The sequence below is a fragment of the Quercus lobata genome, chromosome 3, assembly GCF_001633185.2.
Source record: "Quercus lobata isolate SW786 chromosome 3, ValleyOak3.0 Primary Assembly, whole genome shotgun sequence".
Taxonomy (NCBI): domain Eukaryota; kingdom Viridiplantae; phylum Streptophyta; class Magnoliopsida; order Fagales; family Fagaceae; genus Quercus; species Quercus lobata.
The window spans coordinates 16,679,251-16,693,693 of NC_044906.1; the positions used below are offsets into that span (position 1 = coordinate 16,679,251).

Consider the following 14,443-nt stretch of genomic DNA (forward strand, 5'->3'; position numbering starts at 1 on the left):
ATTGGCTAGCCACTCGGGGTAAAAGACTTCTTTGATAGCCCCTGCTCTCTTAAGTTTCATCACCTCCTCCCTGACTGCATTAGCATGCTCCTTCGATGGACGCCGAGGGGGTCACTTCTTGGGTGTAACGGATGGGTTAACGTTTAAGTGGTGGCATATGAAGTCCGGATCAACCCCCGGGGCCTATAGGCATCCCATGCAAACACGTCCACATTTTTCCTAAGAAAATCAAATAGTTTTTCTTTCTCTTGGGAAGGTAGTTCCGAGCCGATCTGAAAGAATCTTTCCAGATCAACACCCACAGAGACCTTTTCCAGATCCTCACATTTTGCTTCCTCGATTGATCCCCCACCGGGCAATGCCAAGGCTATTGATTGTTATAAGCCACTCTCCTTAGAAGTTGAGGGCTCGGCACTGGGTCGTCATGCGACAGCGGACACCATGCACTGTCTGGCCATGGTCTGGTCCCCTATAACCTCTTTGACTTGGCCTTTCGATGGGTATTTCACCTTTTGGTGCGGGGTGGAGGAGACAGCCCTTAGGGCGTGAAGCCAAGGTCGAGCTACAATGGTCGTGTAGGGTGAATAAGCGTCTACCACAATGAAGTCCACCTACACCAAGTCAGAATCCGTTTGTATGGGCAATCTGATCTAGCCTCTTAGAGTAACGGTCTTTCCTTTGAAGCTTACCAAAGGGGAATCGTATGCTGTTAAATCCTTGGGTTTCAAATTCAGCCCTTTGTATAGGTCGGGGTACATTACTTCCGCAGCGCTGCCCTGATCAACTAGCACTCTCTTCACATCATATCCCCCAATCTTGAGTGTGTTGACCAGGGCATCATCGTGGGGTTGGATAGTTCCGACCTTATCTTCATCCGAGAAGCCCAGCACGGGTGATGCTATCCTCTTAGCCTTCTTAGACTCCCGATTGTCATATTCGATAGAAAGTTGGGTAACAGACACTACTCTGGAAGGATGACAGCTAGTCCTTCCCAAGGCGGCAAGAATGACATTTATCGTGCCTATAGGCGGTCTTAAGGAGGTGTCTCCCTATGTCTCAACATTCACCTGCCCTTGTTGGCCGTTGAAGTGATGTAGGAGATGACTTAATTTTCCCTCTCGGACCAGCTGGTCCAAGTGGTTCTTTAGGTTTCTGCAGTCCTCAGTGGTATGCCCCGGTTCTTGGTGGTACTGACAATATAGGTTCTAGTTGCACTTCATGGGGTCTCCTGCCATCTCATTTGGCCATTTGAAGAACGGCTCATTCTTGATTTTCTCCATAACCTGATGTATCGGATCTCGAAACACAGCATGAACTGCCTGCGCACTGGCAGATCTGGATTGCTCTGTGTAGTCTCTCCTCAGTCGGTGGTTATTGTTAAATCGGTCCGACCTGAAGTTCCTCTTCTCCTGAGGGACAACCTTCGCTTTACCCTTACCCAACTGCTGGTTCTCTTCCACCCTCTTATACTTGTCGATTCGTTTCATAAGCTGACGTAGGTTGGTGATAGGTTTCCCCGTTAGGGATTTTCTTAAACCGTGCTCAGTTGGCAGGCCACTCTTGAAGGTACTGATGGCGACGTCATCATAATTGCCGTCTTTCTCATTATACATCTCCCAATACCTATCCGAGTAGGCTTTTAGGGTCTCCCCTTCTAGCATGGACAAAGACAGAAGGGAATCCAAGGGTCGAGGAATCCTGCTGCTCATGATGAAGCAAGAGCCAAAGGCTTGGGTCAGCTACTTAAAGGAATTTATGGAGTTTGGTCTGAGGCCATCAAACCATCTCATCGCCATCAGTCCCAAACTAGACGGAAATACTTTGCACATCAAAGCCTCATCTTTGGAATGGACGGCCATTCTCTAGTTGAACAGACTTTCGTGCTCTACGGGGTCCGATCGACCGTTGTATATAGTGAAAGTAGATTGATGGAATCGCTGAGGAAGTTCAGCCCCTTCTATCTTGCGCGTGAAGGGTGACTTGGAGATTTGATCTAAGGCCTTGATCATGGCGTCATTCACTAGGCCCTTATTGGACAGACTTCTGTGACTGCGTTTGTGATGGCATTCTTCCTCATAGGAGAAGGTTTCACTTGGTGGAGTTCTTGACCTTTGCTTGTAATCGTCATCCTTTTCGTTACTAGTGTCTGGGCTAGAGGGGGGACGCTTCCGCTGCGCTCGGCGTAACTTCCTCTTCAAGTCGTCAATCTCCCACTCTAGAGCTCTATTATCGTCCTGCTTTTGGGATACGTGACTTCTCCCCCTTGAATGGCTTTTGCTTGTATGGGTGGTACGTACACTACCCTCTCGACATTTGTCTTGATCTCTTTTCCGCTCGAGGTTAAGAAAGTTGTCCTGCCGTTGAGAACCTACAGGCTCCGTTTGGTGTGGACTTGATCCCACCGTATTTAACCGTTGCACTTGCTGAGGCCCAAGTTCTTCCCACAGATGGCACCAATTGTAGGGTCACAATTTGGGGCCCAAGCCCAAGAGGTATAGGGTCTTGGTCCAACGAGCTCAGAAACAATGAATTTGTAGAGAATGGGTCATAGAACTAGGTCCTAGCGAATTGGACAACGGTTAGTATTGGGCTATACAATGATTAAACACAAATAAAACACACTGATATCCATAGATTTTTAGTACGAGGAGGGTAAATGATAATATATTGATCATCGTCGAATATTATGACAGTTTGGATTGCTACAGCATAACCCTTCCTTTCTGGGGATTTCTCTCATTATATAGCCTTTTTGGAGCTATCTTGATCCTAAACTTGTTAATCATCTGAGTCCTTACTTAAGTGTCAGTCCCATCAGACACCCTTCTTCAGTTTTCTGTGAGTTGTAGTGGCCAAGGTAGCACTGTTTAGAGGCACTCTCCACATAAATGCGACCAGAAAAGTAGCTGCAATGCATTTAATATGGTAGCAGTAGTTTTCCTCAGATATTTTGCGTTTCCTTCTTCCCCGCGGGTTTGTGAGGCACGTTCCTATTGCTAGTGCCTATTGGGGGGTCCTTCTAATTGCCAGAGTGCACATTTGAGCTACATTCATCACGTCCAAGGAGGCATTCCTTCTCGGATCGTCCTCCAAATGCTCCTTGCCTATGAGAGCTAAATTGGAAATCCTTTTTGCAACCATTTCCTCTCCTTGGACTTTGTCAATTGTCCCAGGTTAGGCCCAAAGCCCCTTACATGATTTGGAGTCTTTGTCCCTACAATGATAATTTCCCTATTCCTTAAGAGATGAGTTGTATATTAAGAAAATGTAACACACTACAACAAAGTTAGAAGAATATGGTTCACCTTAAAAAATATTAATGAAATACACACACACACACACACACACACACACAAAATAATAAAAAAAAAAAATCTTAAAATGATATATTTGTAGAGATAAAAAGACTAAAAAAAAAAAGTGTAAAAAATCTTCTTTTTTTTTTTTTTTTTTTGATGAAAAAAATACAGTGCTTGAAGTAATTTGTTACTTTTTATATATTATACTTCATTGCATAATATTTACATTTCCACGCATCGCGCAAGTCTGCGGCTAGTTTCCTATAAAAGCTGAATGATTCTACAAGTCTTCTATTGGGAATAAATTCTAATCTTAGGTTGCTAAATGCAAATGTAGTAGAAACATGGTGAGAGAGAATAATGGGTTGTGCTCATGCTTAGTGTAATAAGCATGTGATATGATTGTGGGCTTCCTTTATAATAGGATCCTTTGTTACTCTTAGAACAAACAAAATGACACCCTTATCCCCACCCAAAATGTTTTCTTATAATGACAAGTTTTATCTTTTAACCTCTAAGAAATGCAATGCAATGGCCAAAGGATACGTCCCTTTAATATTTTGTCTCTAATCAAATAAACAAAGGCTCATGTCCCCTTTAGGTACAGGTTTATATGGAATTCAATTGTTTTCAATTTTTTTTTTCTCTATAAGAAAGAATCATCAACCTTAACTAACCCAAAAAAAAAAAAAAAAAAAAAAACCATCAACATTAATTAGAGTTATAAGAAAGAACAAAAATAGGATAACATTTAACAATTAAAGAGAATTTTTTTTAAAAAAAAAAATCTAAATGGCATTAACCAATGTGGAGTTTTAAAGAACTCTTGGTTTACCTAGAATATAATAGAGAAAATAAAAATGAGACTAATACTAATTCTAGGAAATATATATAGAGAAATAGAAATAAGGATGCTAATTAAAGAACATTGGCAATACCATCAATCCCGTTTGAAGATTAATCATAGCTCCACTAATTTGCTGACTTTCAACTTTTGGCTGGTATATGTTCAGGCATTCTCCAATGCTGTAAAATTCCTTATTGTTTGGGTTTACTTGAATTCCGGCAAATTACCTGATTAAATTAAGTGAGAAAATGAGCATAATGATTCTAGTGTAGGGGAAAAAAAAGATTAGTATTTTGGCATAAATAGAAGAATGTATTAAAATTCATAGAAAAATTGAGAGAGAAAGAGAGAGAGAGAACCTTTTTTTGAATTCCAGCAAACTACTTGATTAAATTAAGTGAGAAAATGAGCATAATGATTCTACTGTAGAAAAGAAAAGAAAAGAAAAGAAAAGAAAGGATTCCCAAAGATTAGTAATTTGACAGAAATAAAAGAATGTATAAAAAAAAATCATCGAAAAATTGAGAGAGAGAGAGAACTTTTTTTTGTGAGAGAAAACCATGCATAGGATGGAATAGATAGTTACAAATTTATCGTAAGAGAGTATAAATAAGAAGAAACAAAATAAAGGAAGATGAAGAGAAAGAAGAAGAATAATATTTATGTAGAGAGTAGTGGGGAGATGAAAAGAAGAATAATAATATTTATGTAGAGGGTAGCGAGGAGATGAAAATGTAAGGGTGGAGAAAGGTTGAAAAAAGTGTAAATATTAAAATAAAATAAAAAGTAAATGTTAAAAACAATTATAGGAAAATTGGAAAGAAAATGATAATGAGGTGAACACTAATGTGGCTTAACTTGAGCATAGTAACAATAAATGCTATGCTTTAGCTTTTAGATATATACAGATTTATTTTTACAATGGGTTAGGTTCGGCTCGGGCCATAAGATTTACAAATCCACCTAACCCGGCACGAGCTACCTATATTTAATATATATTTAAAAATATATAAAAACAAGTTTGTTATTTACTCTTTTGCCCCTTTTCCTAAATAAAATCAAAACTCTAAGTTCTCCTAATATAGTTTGTGTTAGTTTGGTGACATGCTAAGGATTATTTGGTTATAAATTTGTTTTTATTTATGGTGGTATTTTTCAAATGCTCAATTTAATAACAATAATAATAATAATAGTATTTAAAAAAAAAAAAAAAAAAAAGCTGTCCAACCCAATCCAACTTGATCTATATGGGTTGCATCCTTGTAATTTGTTGGGCTGGGTTAGATTTTTTTAACTCACCATGGTGGGATGGGTTGAAAAAACCCTTTAGCCCGACCCAACCCGACCCATACACACTTCCACTTTCTTAGAGTTAGGGTATTAAGGCTGTGTTTGTTTCAATAGAAATTGATTTTTGGAAAAATATTTTCCTTATTTGTGGGTGTTTTGGGGTGCCTGAAAGTGTTGGTCAACCGAAATTTGTTGTTGGTTAACTATAAAATAAAGGCACTTCTAGCGTAAATTTTTTTCACCTTCATTTGAGGTCATTTCATTTTTCGTATCACCCAAAATTGATCAACAAAACCTCCACACTCCACCCCCAACCACCATCTTGCACTAATGTCCCCCGTTTTTGATCAACAATCACCACTGGCCATCACAGTTTTTTATTTATTTAACGATTTTTTTTTATATCTAAATTTTTTTTATTATTATATACTGGTCGCAGTATGATTCAGATTCTTATGCAAGAAAATCATATATCATATACAATATAATTCAAAATAATCAATAAAATATGCCAAACATAAGTTGTCTATCTAGGCTTTCCAAAAATAGAAAGTAAAGGCTCGTTTCGTTTAGAAATAACTCAGTTTTCAAAACTTATAACTCAAACCAAAAACTAATTACTCTTAACACAAATCTCATAACTCTTAACACAAATCTCACATTCACTCAAAAATTGCAAAACATTTGTTTGGTTTAAAAACTCAGCCACATATCTCATTCTAATAACTCAACTTTTTGCCAAAACTATGGACCCCATCCACTGAAAATCAGTTCTTAGATTTTGAAAACATTCAAATGTTGTTTCCGAATTCTATTACTCAAACTCAAATTTTTAAGTTTTGAGTGATAGAAACAAGTACTCAAAACCAAGTCAAATATAAAATATTTTGTGAGACCCATGTGTTTTGGAAACCCAGTGATGAAAACAGAGTGAAATCGCTCAAATTCAGTGTGATCCAAACAGGCTCTATCTCTATCCAAAGTCCAAACTCGGTCAAGCGTATATAAAGGAATTTGCCTAGTTCAAAACGGCTCCTCTTCTTTTCTTTTACACTTTCGCTCGAAGAGAACCTTGCGACTTTCCAAAGTGTTTTTTTCGAATTTTGGGGAGAAATCTCCAGTCCCCACTTTTCTGCTACGTTTTTTTCACTCAAAATCATCAGGTAATCTTGCTTTCTCTCCTTATTTTTTATTTTATTTTTTTTTTCAAGCATTGTTGCATTCATTTACTCTCACTTTTGGTTTTTTTTTTTTTTTAATCTTTCATGTCATGGAACTCAATAAGGCAGTGTCATTTGTACCCACCCTAAAGAGTAAACGACGAATACATGACCCCACCTGCGAGAATCCTGAATGTAATTCAAGAAAACTTCTAGTTCCCACTTTTGGTAATTGGCAAAACTGTTCTTTAGGTTCCTTCTTAAGATTGTGCCATATGAATTTTTCCTCAAAGATTGAAGTGTATTTTTTTATTTAAATAGTCACATGACTCAATATTAAGTGAGAAGTTTAAGGAATAATACCTAAGATATTGTACCTAGGTATTGTCATATACAACAAGTATTTGACAAAATGCTAGACCATTGTGTGTTGAGCTTAGAGACTAGCAACCCTGCATCATCACTTCTAGCTCATGTTATATGACATTGACTGATCACAGGTAAATTATGGTACCTGGCCATAGGCGTACTGAATCTGCATCCAATGAATTTGATGAGTGTCGTTTCCATGACCTCGATGCCCAGACCTCATACCATGTTTTCTTTTCCAAACGTCGCCTTTATTTGGAACGTGATGTCACCTTGTCTGAACTTCAATTCACTTGTATTCCTCGTGTTTTTGAGTCTCGTGGATGGATTTCATTGACCTCTGGTTTTCCTGCACCACCCACGAATCTTGTACATGAGTTTTACTCAAACATCCATGGCATAAAAGAGGATGGTTCTTTTTCTGTCAGGGTTCGGAATATCAGCTTTGAGGTCACTCCTGATTTAGTCTCCACAGTTTTAGGAATTCCTCGAGTCCTGGAGTCTCCATATCCATACACTGCTGAGACTGCACCATCCCAAACAGATATGTTGACTCTATTCTGTGGAGAACATACCATTTGGCCTAATGGGATTTCCAAGGTTAAATCTGCATCATTTATCCCTGAATATCAGTGGCTGAACCGTATCATGTGCACCAACGTCTTTCCTATTGCTCACTTGCATACACTCGACGTACCTAGGGCTCAATTGTTGTATGCCCTCATCACTGATGTACCCATTGACATTTGTAGACATATTTGTCAAGCGATCATTGATGCCTTCGAGTCTAACTCGTCGCGTACTGTACTCCCCTTACCTTGCATCATTACTCAGCTCATTGAAGCCCAAAAGGTTTCTCTTTGTGCTCAAGATGTACGGGAAAAACCCTTATCTGCCTTTGGGAGTCGTACACTTCACCTCAGCTCATCTCATATGAAACGTGCAAGGGACAGTGATTTTGATTCCGATGATGACTTGGATCGAGAAATTGATGAGATTGCTAATGCTGTTCCTGCTGAGTCCGGACCATCTACTTCTGGTGCTCAGGCTGCTCATGCAAAGCCCTTATCTAAATGTGCAAGGCAATCTTTTTCTGATTCCGATGATGACTTAAATCGAGAGATTGATGTGATTGCTGATGTTGTTGCTGCTGAGTCCAAACTGTCTGCACCTGGTGCTCAGGCTGCTCTGGCAAAGCCCTTATCTGCGACTGGGAGTAATACAGTTCAGCTCAGTTCATCTCATGTAAAACTTTCATACCACACTGTCTATGATTCCAATGATGACTTAGATCGAGATATTGATGAGATTGCTTATGCTGTGGCTGCTGAGTCTAGACCATCTACTTCCAGTGCCACACAACCTACGTTATCTAATATGATGAATCTCTTGCATCAGATTCTACCTCGCTTGAATCATATTGAACAAGATATTAGAGAGATTAAGGAGTGTCTGGCTAGAGCTCACTGAGACATCCCTTTCTCATTTTGTAACAAAAAGGGTAGTAGGTTTGGCTTTTAGGTTTCTGTGGAGTTAGGAGGTTGATAATTTAGTGATGTACTAGTGTTCTTTGTGAACTTGCTGGTTTTTGTACCTTGTGAACTTTGATGTTTAGTTATAACAGTCTGTTTTTGTACTTAAAACAGACTGTACCTTATACTTCTTGCTTCCTGTAGGTACTTATTATTGTAAATGCACATATCAAATTTTGTCCATAATTTTCTTTTTTCTGATTTGGTCTTAAAATTCCGAAGAATTTAATATTCTTTTTCCCAACTGCCACTTCTATTTACTTTCAGGTGACGATGCTATTATTTACAAGTAATCATGCAAGCAGAGCAATTTTGATCAATGATTGAAATGGTGGCATGCTATTTACCATATTTATTTCTTTTCATAATGTAAGAAACAAATTAGTCAATCCCTAAATGAATTAAAATATTGGGTTGCCCCTCAGAGAAAGGAATTCAAGATTTTTAAATTAGGGAACAAGAATTGAGATTGGCATGTAAATCAATCAACTTCCCAAAGACAATCAGAATCCTTACAGCTTTGATATCAATTATGAATTAATATTGTTTGGCTTAAGCCTTTCTGTCTTTACCGGTTAAATAATAATTTTTTTTTTTCCATTGGGTCAACTCTGTTAGGTGGTCAAGCTTAGCCTTAACCAGGTTCAAGCATTGCATGCTTTCGACTGTTGGACAACCTGAGAATGTGATATCATTTAAAACAGATTTATCTTCATATTTTCTATCCAAAATTGGAGGCTGACAAGGGTATTTTGATATCAAGTACACAAGAGTTAAATAAAATCTGGTACTAAAAATTAATGATCTAGGAAGTGAGATAAGCAGCAAGAAATAAGTGAGAAATTTTTGAGGCAATGAATAGCTTTAGAATCAGAAGTGAAAATATATTTGTCTCATTCATGTACAAGTATATAAGCTGTTTGATTTTGTAATTATTTACAGACAAAAATGAATGCCCATGAAAATTTTTGGCCTAGTGGTTGAGGATGTTCAGAAGGGAAACTCTAGTTTTGACAGTACTCCTAGAAAGGTATTCAAGCACTTCTTCAAGATCTTGAATGTTTAATTCCAACTTCCTAAGCCAGGTCTGCACATTACCATTAAGCAAAGGGTATTTGCTTGGCTTGTGACTGATGAGAGATTGCAATGCTGCATCTACCATCTCAAACTCATTTGCATCTGTCTCTTCACACTCACATGCCACTCTTTTGTGGTGAACTAGCTTGGAAACCAAAGACCAGCTACTTGACTTTGATTTAGCAATAAAAGTCAGCAGGGATTCAAAGCCAATTAGAGTTGCAGCTTCTAGGTCTTTTAACAGGCTAATAATGAGAATATCTTCAGTGTTGTTGTAATTAATCTTAGTTTGCATGCCCTTTAAGATCTTCTTCATTGACTTTTTTACTCCCTTCCTTGATGCCACGTATTTCTCAACCTCCCTCCTGATCTCCATCTTATTGTCTGGTCTTCTGCGCAGAGTTGATTGGAGTTCACGTGTGCATTCCTTTGTTTGCAACAAGGCATCTCTTGCCATATCACAAACTTCCAAGAGCCTGAGAGATCCATCCAACATGTCATTAACCAATTTCTCACACTGCTCTTGGGCTAAGGCTTGTGTGAACGGCAATAGGAGCAATTTATCAACACAATCATGCAAATCTTGAAGGCCATTTAGCTTCTGGCATATTGACGTTGATGATGAAGAGGTTGCTTCAAGTTCTCTCAATCTGCTCAATTGGTCATGGAATTCTGAAATGAGAGGGTGTGTTCTAGTGGGTAAGCTGTTAGAGCGAGTGTGTTGATGGGATTTTGAGTTGAAAGTAGAGGCAGCCATGTTTTCCTTCAACAAGAATAGGCCTTGCAGTTGAATGTACAATTTGGTTTAGCAATTTTGCAGTGTCATCCCTTCAATATATATTCTTTGAGGTTAGGGGGACATGAGGAATCTCGTCCTCCTGGAATATCAATTAGTCATAACATGATTGAGATTGGGATCTGGATCTGGATCTGGATATAAACACACACTCAGCAATGTTTTTGCAATGTCTCCCTCTAACCAGTTCTCCAACTCATTAAATAAATTCTAAAATCATATATAAAATATGTTGCAAAATAATCTATAGAATATGCAAAACACGAGTGATGTTGACATACATTGAACCAGCTCTCCAACTCACTATCTCAGCAATGTTTTTGCAACGTCTCCCCTAACCAGCTCTCCAACTCACATTCAATTACTTTTAATTCAAAAATCGCAATGGAATCTTCCTAACTTTAATTAAAATATACGATTTAACAAAGGACAAGAAAAGGCAATAGCCATTATATTTAGCCTACATGCCTGCCTTCCAGGTAGACAGTAGTCTGTACCCCTCCTGCATACGTAAATATCATTAAATTACCTGTTTCATGCAATGCAAAATCTGGAAAATTTCTTCAGTGTACATAGTATTGGTCTTCCTAGTACTACATGCTTTCTGTAGGTTCTTAATTATATACACATGTATCAAAGTCTTTCATACTCTTTCTATGTCCTGAATATTAATATGCTTACAAGATAGAGTATGTCATGGTCAATGTTATTTCTAATGAAACTTTAGTTTCTCCCACATTTAGCAGCAATGTTTAGTGTTTAGTATATCTGTACCATGTTGGTGCTTCTATAGAGCTTCACTTTGTCCGCAAGCTGCAGCTTCTGCCTCTAATCACATGTACATGTATAACTGTAAACGCTAGTATGCTGGTTAATGATTTAATCAATTTGATTCTTATATCATTTTTGTGCTATAGGCAGGCAATATCTGGATATGTGACTTATCCATTTCTGTTCATAATGTAGAAAATTTTATTTATTGGGCTGATTCATTATAAACATGGGATGTCCCTGCAGTGAGGATTTTTAACTGCATTTGCACATGAAATTCAAGTAAACCATGTGATTCTCAACGATTTTAGATGTGTCCTCATCAGTTTATATGAGACAATTGGAATATTGACAGCTCTGATGTCTTGTTGCCCCTTCTGTTTTTATGTTCAACTGCCTAAAGTGGAGGAGCTTGGTCCTTAACCAGATTCAAACCCTGCATTCTCTAAATGCAAAGAGTTATATGTTGAGCAGAAATTGGAACTCATAGGCTGGATTGCTAAAATATTCTAGGGGACCAAATTTAAATTTCAATGACTCAAGCTACCTCCTTCTATTAATTAATTTCACAAGTTCTTATGGATTGAAAGATGACGAGAGATTTTTGATTTTATGAGGTATTTTGTGAGAACAATATCCTAGAATTTATAAAAATTGAGCCATTCATGCGCTTGAAATGAATACTCTTAGAATAGAATTCAGTAGTGACATGAGCAAATATTTGTAAATGGCAGTGGATTGACTTTGAAGTAGAAGAGCAAATATATGTTTTTTGCATTCATGTATTTATAAAAAACGAGGTCTGTCAACTTGTACAAATTTACAGACAAAAATGGATGCCCATGATGATTTCAGGGCTAGTGGTTGTGGATGTTGAGAAAGGAAACTCGGATCTTGACTAGACGCCTAGACAAACATTCAAGCACATCTTCAACATCTTGAATGCTTGACTCCAGCTTCCCCATCCGGTTCTGCACATTCTGAACGTGGATGGAGTAATCAGATTTTCTTTTCTTGTGACTAATGAGAGTTTGTAATGCCGCATCTACCTTCTCAAATTCATTTGCATCTGTTTCTTCACCCTCACATTCTATTCTCTTGGGGTGTACCAGCTTGGAGACTACATACCAACTGCTTGATTTTGATTGTGACTTTTGTCCAGCTATGAAGGTCAAGAGCGATTCAAAAACCAAGATAGTTACTGCCTCTAGTTCTTTTAACAGACTAACAATGGCAAGATATTCATTTTTCTTAGAGTTCAAATTAGTTTTCATGCCCTTTAAGGCCTTCTGCATTGCCTTTTTTACCACCTTCCTAGAGGCCAAGTATTTTTCAACCTCCCTTGCAAGCTCCATTTTACTGCCATGTCTTCTGCGCAGGATTGATTGAAGTTCATGTGTGCATTCCTTTGTTTGCAACAATGCATCCCGTGCAATACCACACACATCTAAGAGCTTGAGAGACCCATCCAACAGCTCATTAAACCATTTGTGATTCTGCTTTTGGGCTAAGGCTTGTGCAAAAGGCAACAGGAGCAAGTTATCAACAGAGTCATTCAAATCCTGAAGGCCAATTATTTTCTGGCTTAATGATGCTGATGATGAAGTGGTTGCTTCAGAACATCTCAATCTGCTCAATTGGTTATCGAATTCTGAAATGAGTGGGTGTGCTCTGGTGGGAAAGCTGTTAGAACGAAAATGGTGAAGGGAGGTTTGGTTGACAGGAGAGGCAGCCATGTTTTCCTAAAACAAGGAAAGACTTCTTGCAGTTGAATGTACAATCTTGTGTTGCAATTTGCTTTTCCATAGTTAGCAGCTTCTCAATATATATGATGGGGTGAGGTGGACATAAGGAATCACAATATTTTCAAGTCAATGATTTGTAACATGATTTTGATCTGGACCTAGACACTCTCTCAGTATTGTCTATGCAGTGTCTCCCTCATGCCAGCCTTCCAACTTGTTAGTGTGGCTTGAATTTTGCCACAAGCCCATAAGGCCCAACCAAGCCCAATCCGGCCATAAAAGTGACCTAATACAAGTTGAAAAAGGAATCCCACTTGACCGACTTTTATAAAGTAACATATATATATTGCTTTATCATATATGCGGCTACATGGCAGAGAAAAGAAAAAGGAGTAATTCCAATTAACCTAGTTAGCAAGCCGCATGAGAGAAAATAGAGAAAAGAGAGGCAGTCAGCTTCTATTCTTATTTTTTCTGTGAGAGAGTACTAGGGTGTAATTGGGATTTGGGTTTCTTGAGAGTGTTCTTGTGCACTATTGTATTTTCCCTGATAATAGTGAAATCCCTGCAACTCCGTGGACGTAGGCAAATTGCCGAACCACGTAAATATTGTCTTGTGCGTGTGATTATTTTCTTTGGCGTGTGTTTTCTCTATTTGTTTTGTTTCTCACAGGTTGGGATTTTTTGGTTAAATTCCCTACAACTGGTATCAGAGCCTAGGGTTAGGTTTGAGTGGGAGCAATGGCAGAGGAAGCAGGAAAGGCGTCTGGAATAGAAAAGTTTGACGGCACAGACTTCGCGTATTGGAGGATGCAGATTGAAGATTATCTCTATGGGAGGAAATTGCATCTGCCTCTTTTGGGGACAAAACCTGAGGCTATGAAGGCTGAGGAATGGGCTCTTCTTGACAGACAGGTACTAGGAGTTATCAGATTAACTCTGTCTAGGTCTGTTGCACACAATGTTGTAAAAGAGAAGACCACAGCAGATCTGATGAAGGCTTTGTCTGGTATGTATGAAAAGCCGTCAGCAAACAATAAGGTGCACTTGATGAAGAAACTGTTCAATCTGAAGATGGCAGAGAATGCATCAGTAGCACAACATCTGAATGAATTTAACACTATCACAAATCAATTGTCGTCTGTAGAAATTGATTTTGATGATGAGATTCGTGCTCTGATCGTCTTGGCTTCTTTGCCAAACAGTTGGGAGGCAATGAGGATGGCAGTAAGCAATTCTACAGGAAAGGAAAAACTCAAGTACAATGATATACGAGATTTAATTCTGGCTGAGGAGATTCGCAGAAGAGATGCAGGTGAATCCTCAGGATCTGGTTCTGCCCTAAACCTTGAGACAAGAGGCAGAGGTAATAACAGAAATTCAAATCGGGGCAGATCAAAATCCAGAAATTCTAATCGGAACAGAAGTAAATCTAGATCAGGCCAACAAGTACAATGCTGGAATTGTGGGAAAACAGGTCACTTTAGGAATCAATGCAAAAGTCCTAAGAAGAAGAATGAAGATGATTCTGCTAATGCTGTAACAGAAGAGGTACAG

The 14,443-nt window shown here is 38.4% G+C and overlaps 4 protein-coding genes across 9 annotated transcripts; 1 reads left to right on the forward strand and 3 right to left on the reverse strand.

Moving 5' to 3' along the window:
- Nucleotides 1-1,205: 1,205 nt before the first annotated feature.
- Nucleotides 1,206-1,709, reverse strand: LOC115980426. Its single transcript, XM_031102675.1, has one exon. It carries the CDS (start codon nt 1,707-1,709, stop codon nt 1,206-1,208), a length of 504 nt encoding a protein of 167 aa, XP_030958535.1.
- A 4,725-nt stretch (nt 1,710-6,434) lies between these two features.
- Nucleotides 6,435-8,658, forward strand: LOC115979662. Of its 6 annotated transcripts, none has more exons than XM_031101721.1 (3): nt 6,435-6,599; nt 6,722-6,791; nt 7,097-8,658. In XM_031101721.1, the coding sequence occupies exon 3, from the start codon at nt 7,104-7,106 to the stop codon at nt 8,433-8,435; it is 1,332 nt and encodes a 443-aa protein (XP_030957581.1). In that variant the 5' UTR covers nt 6,435-6,599; nt 6,722-6,791; nt 7,097-7,103; the 3' UTR covers nt 8,436-8,658. The 6 variants fall into 6 exon arrangements, with proteins under 6 accessions (XP_030957581.1, XP_030957582.1, XP_030957579.1 ...); XM_031101722.1 differs by having other exon boundaries at nt 6,726-6,791; XM_031101719.1 differs by having other exon boundaries at nt 6,436-6,599; nt 6,722-6,824.
- Nucleotides 8,659-9,470: 812 nt separating this feature from the next.
- On the reverse strand, nt 9,471-10,331 carry LOC115980427. The gene has a single exon (XM_031102676.1). It carries the CDS (start codon nt 10,329-10,331, stop codon nt 9,471-9,473), a length of 861 nt encoding a protein of 286 aa, XP_030958536.1.
- Nucleotides 10,332-11,998: 1,667 nt separating this feature from the next.
- LOC115980428 lies at nt 11,999-12,877 on the reverse strand. The gene has a single exon (XM_031102677.1). The coding sequence runs from the start codon at nt 12,875-12,877 to the stop codon at nt 11,999-12,001; it is 879 nt and encodes a 292-aa protein (XP_030958537.1).
- Nucleotides 12,878-14,443: the final 1,566 nt, after the last annotated feature.

Bases quoted from the DNA above. Each gene is read 5' to 3' on its own strand.
- LOC115980426 (XM_031102675.1), bottom strand. From the start codon at position 1,709: ATGAGCAGCAGGATTCCTCGACCCTTGGATTCCCTTCTGTCTTTGTCC.
- LOC115979662 (XM_031101721.1), top strand. From the start codon at position 7,104: ATGGTACCTGGCCATAGGCGTACTGAATCTGCATCCAATGAATTTGAT.
- LOC115980427 (XM_031102676.1), bottom strand. From the start codon at position 10,331: ATGGCTGCCTCTACTTTCAACTCAAAATCCCATCAACACACTCGCTCT.
- LOC115980428 (XM_031102677.1), bottom strand. From the start codon at position 12,877: ATGGCTGCCTCTCCTGTCAACCAAACCTCCCTTCACCATTTTCGTTCT.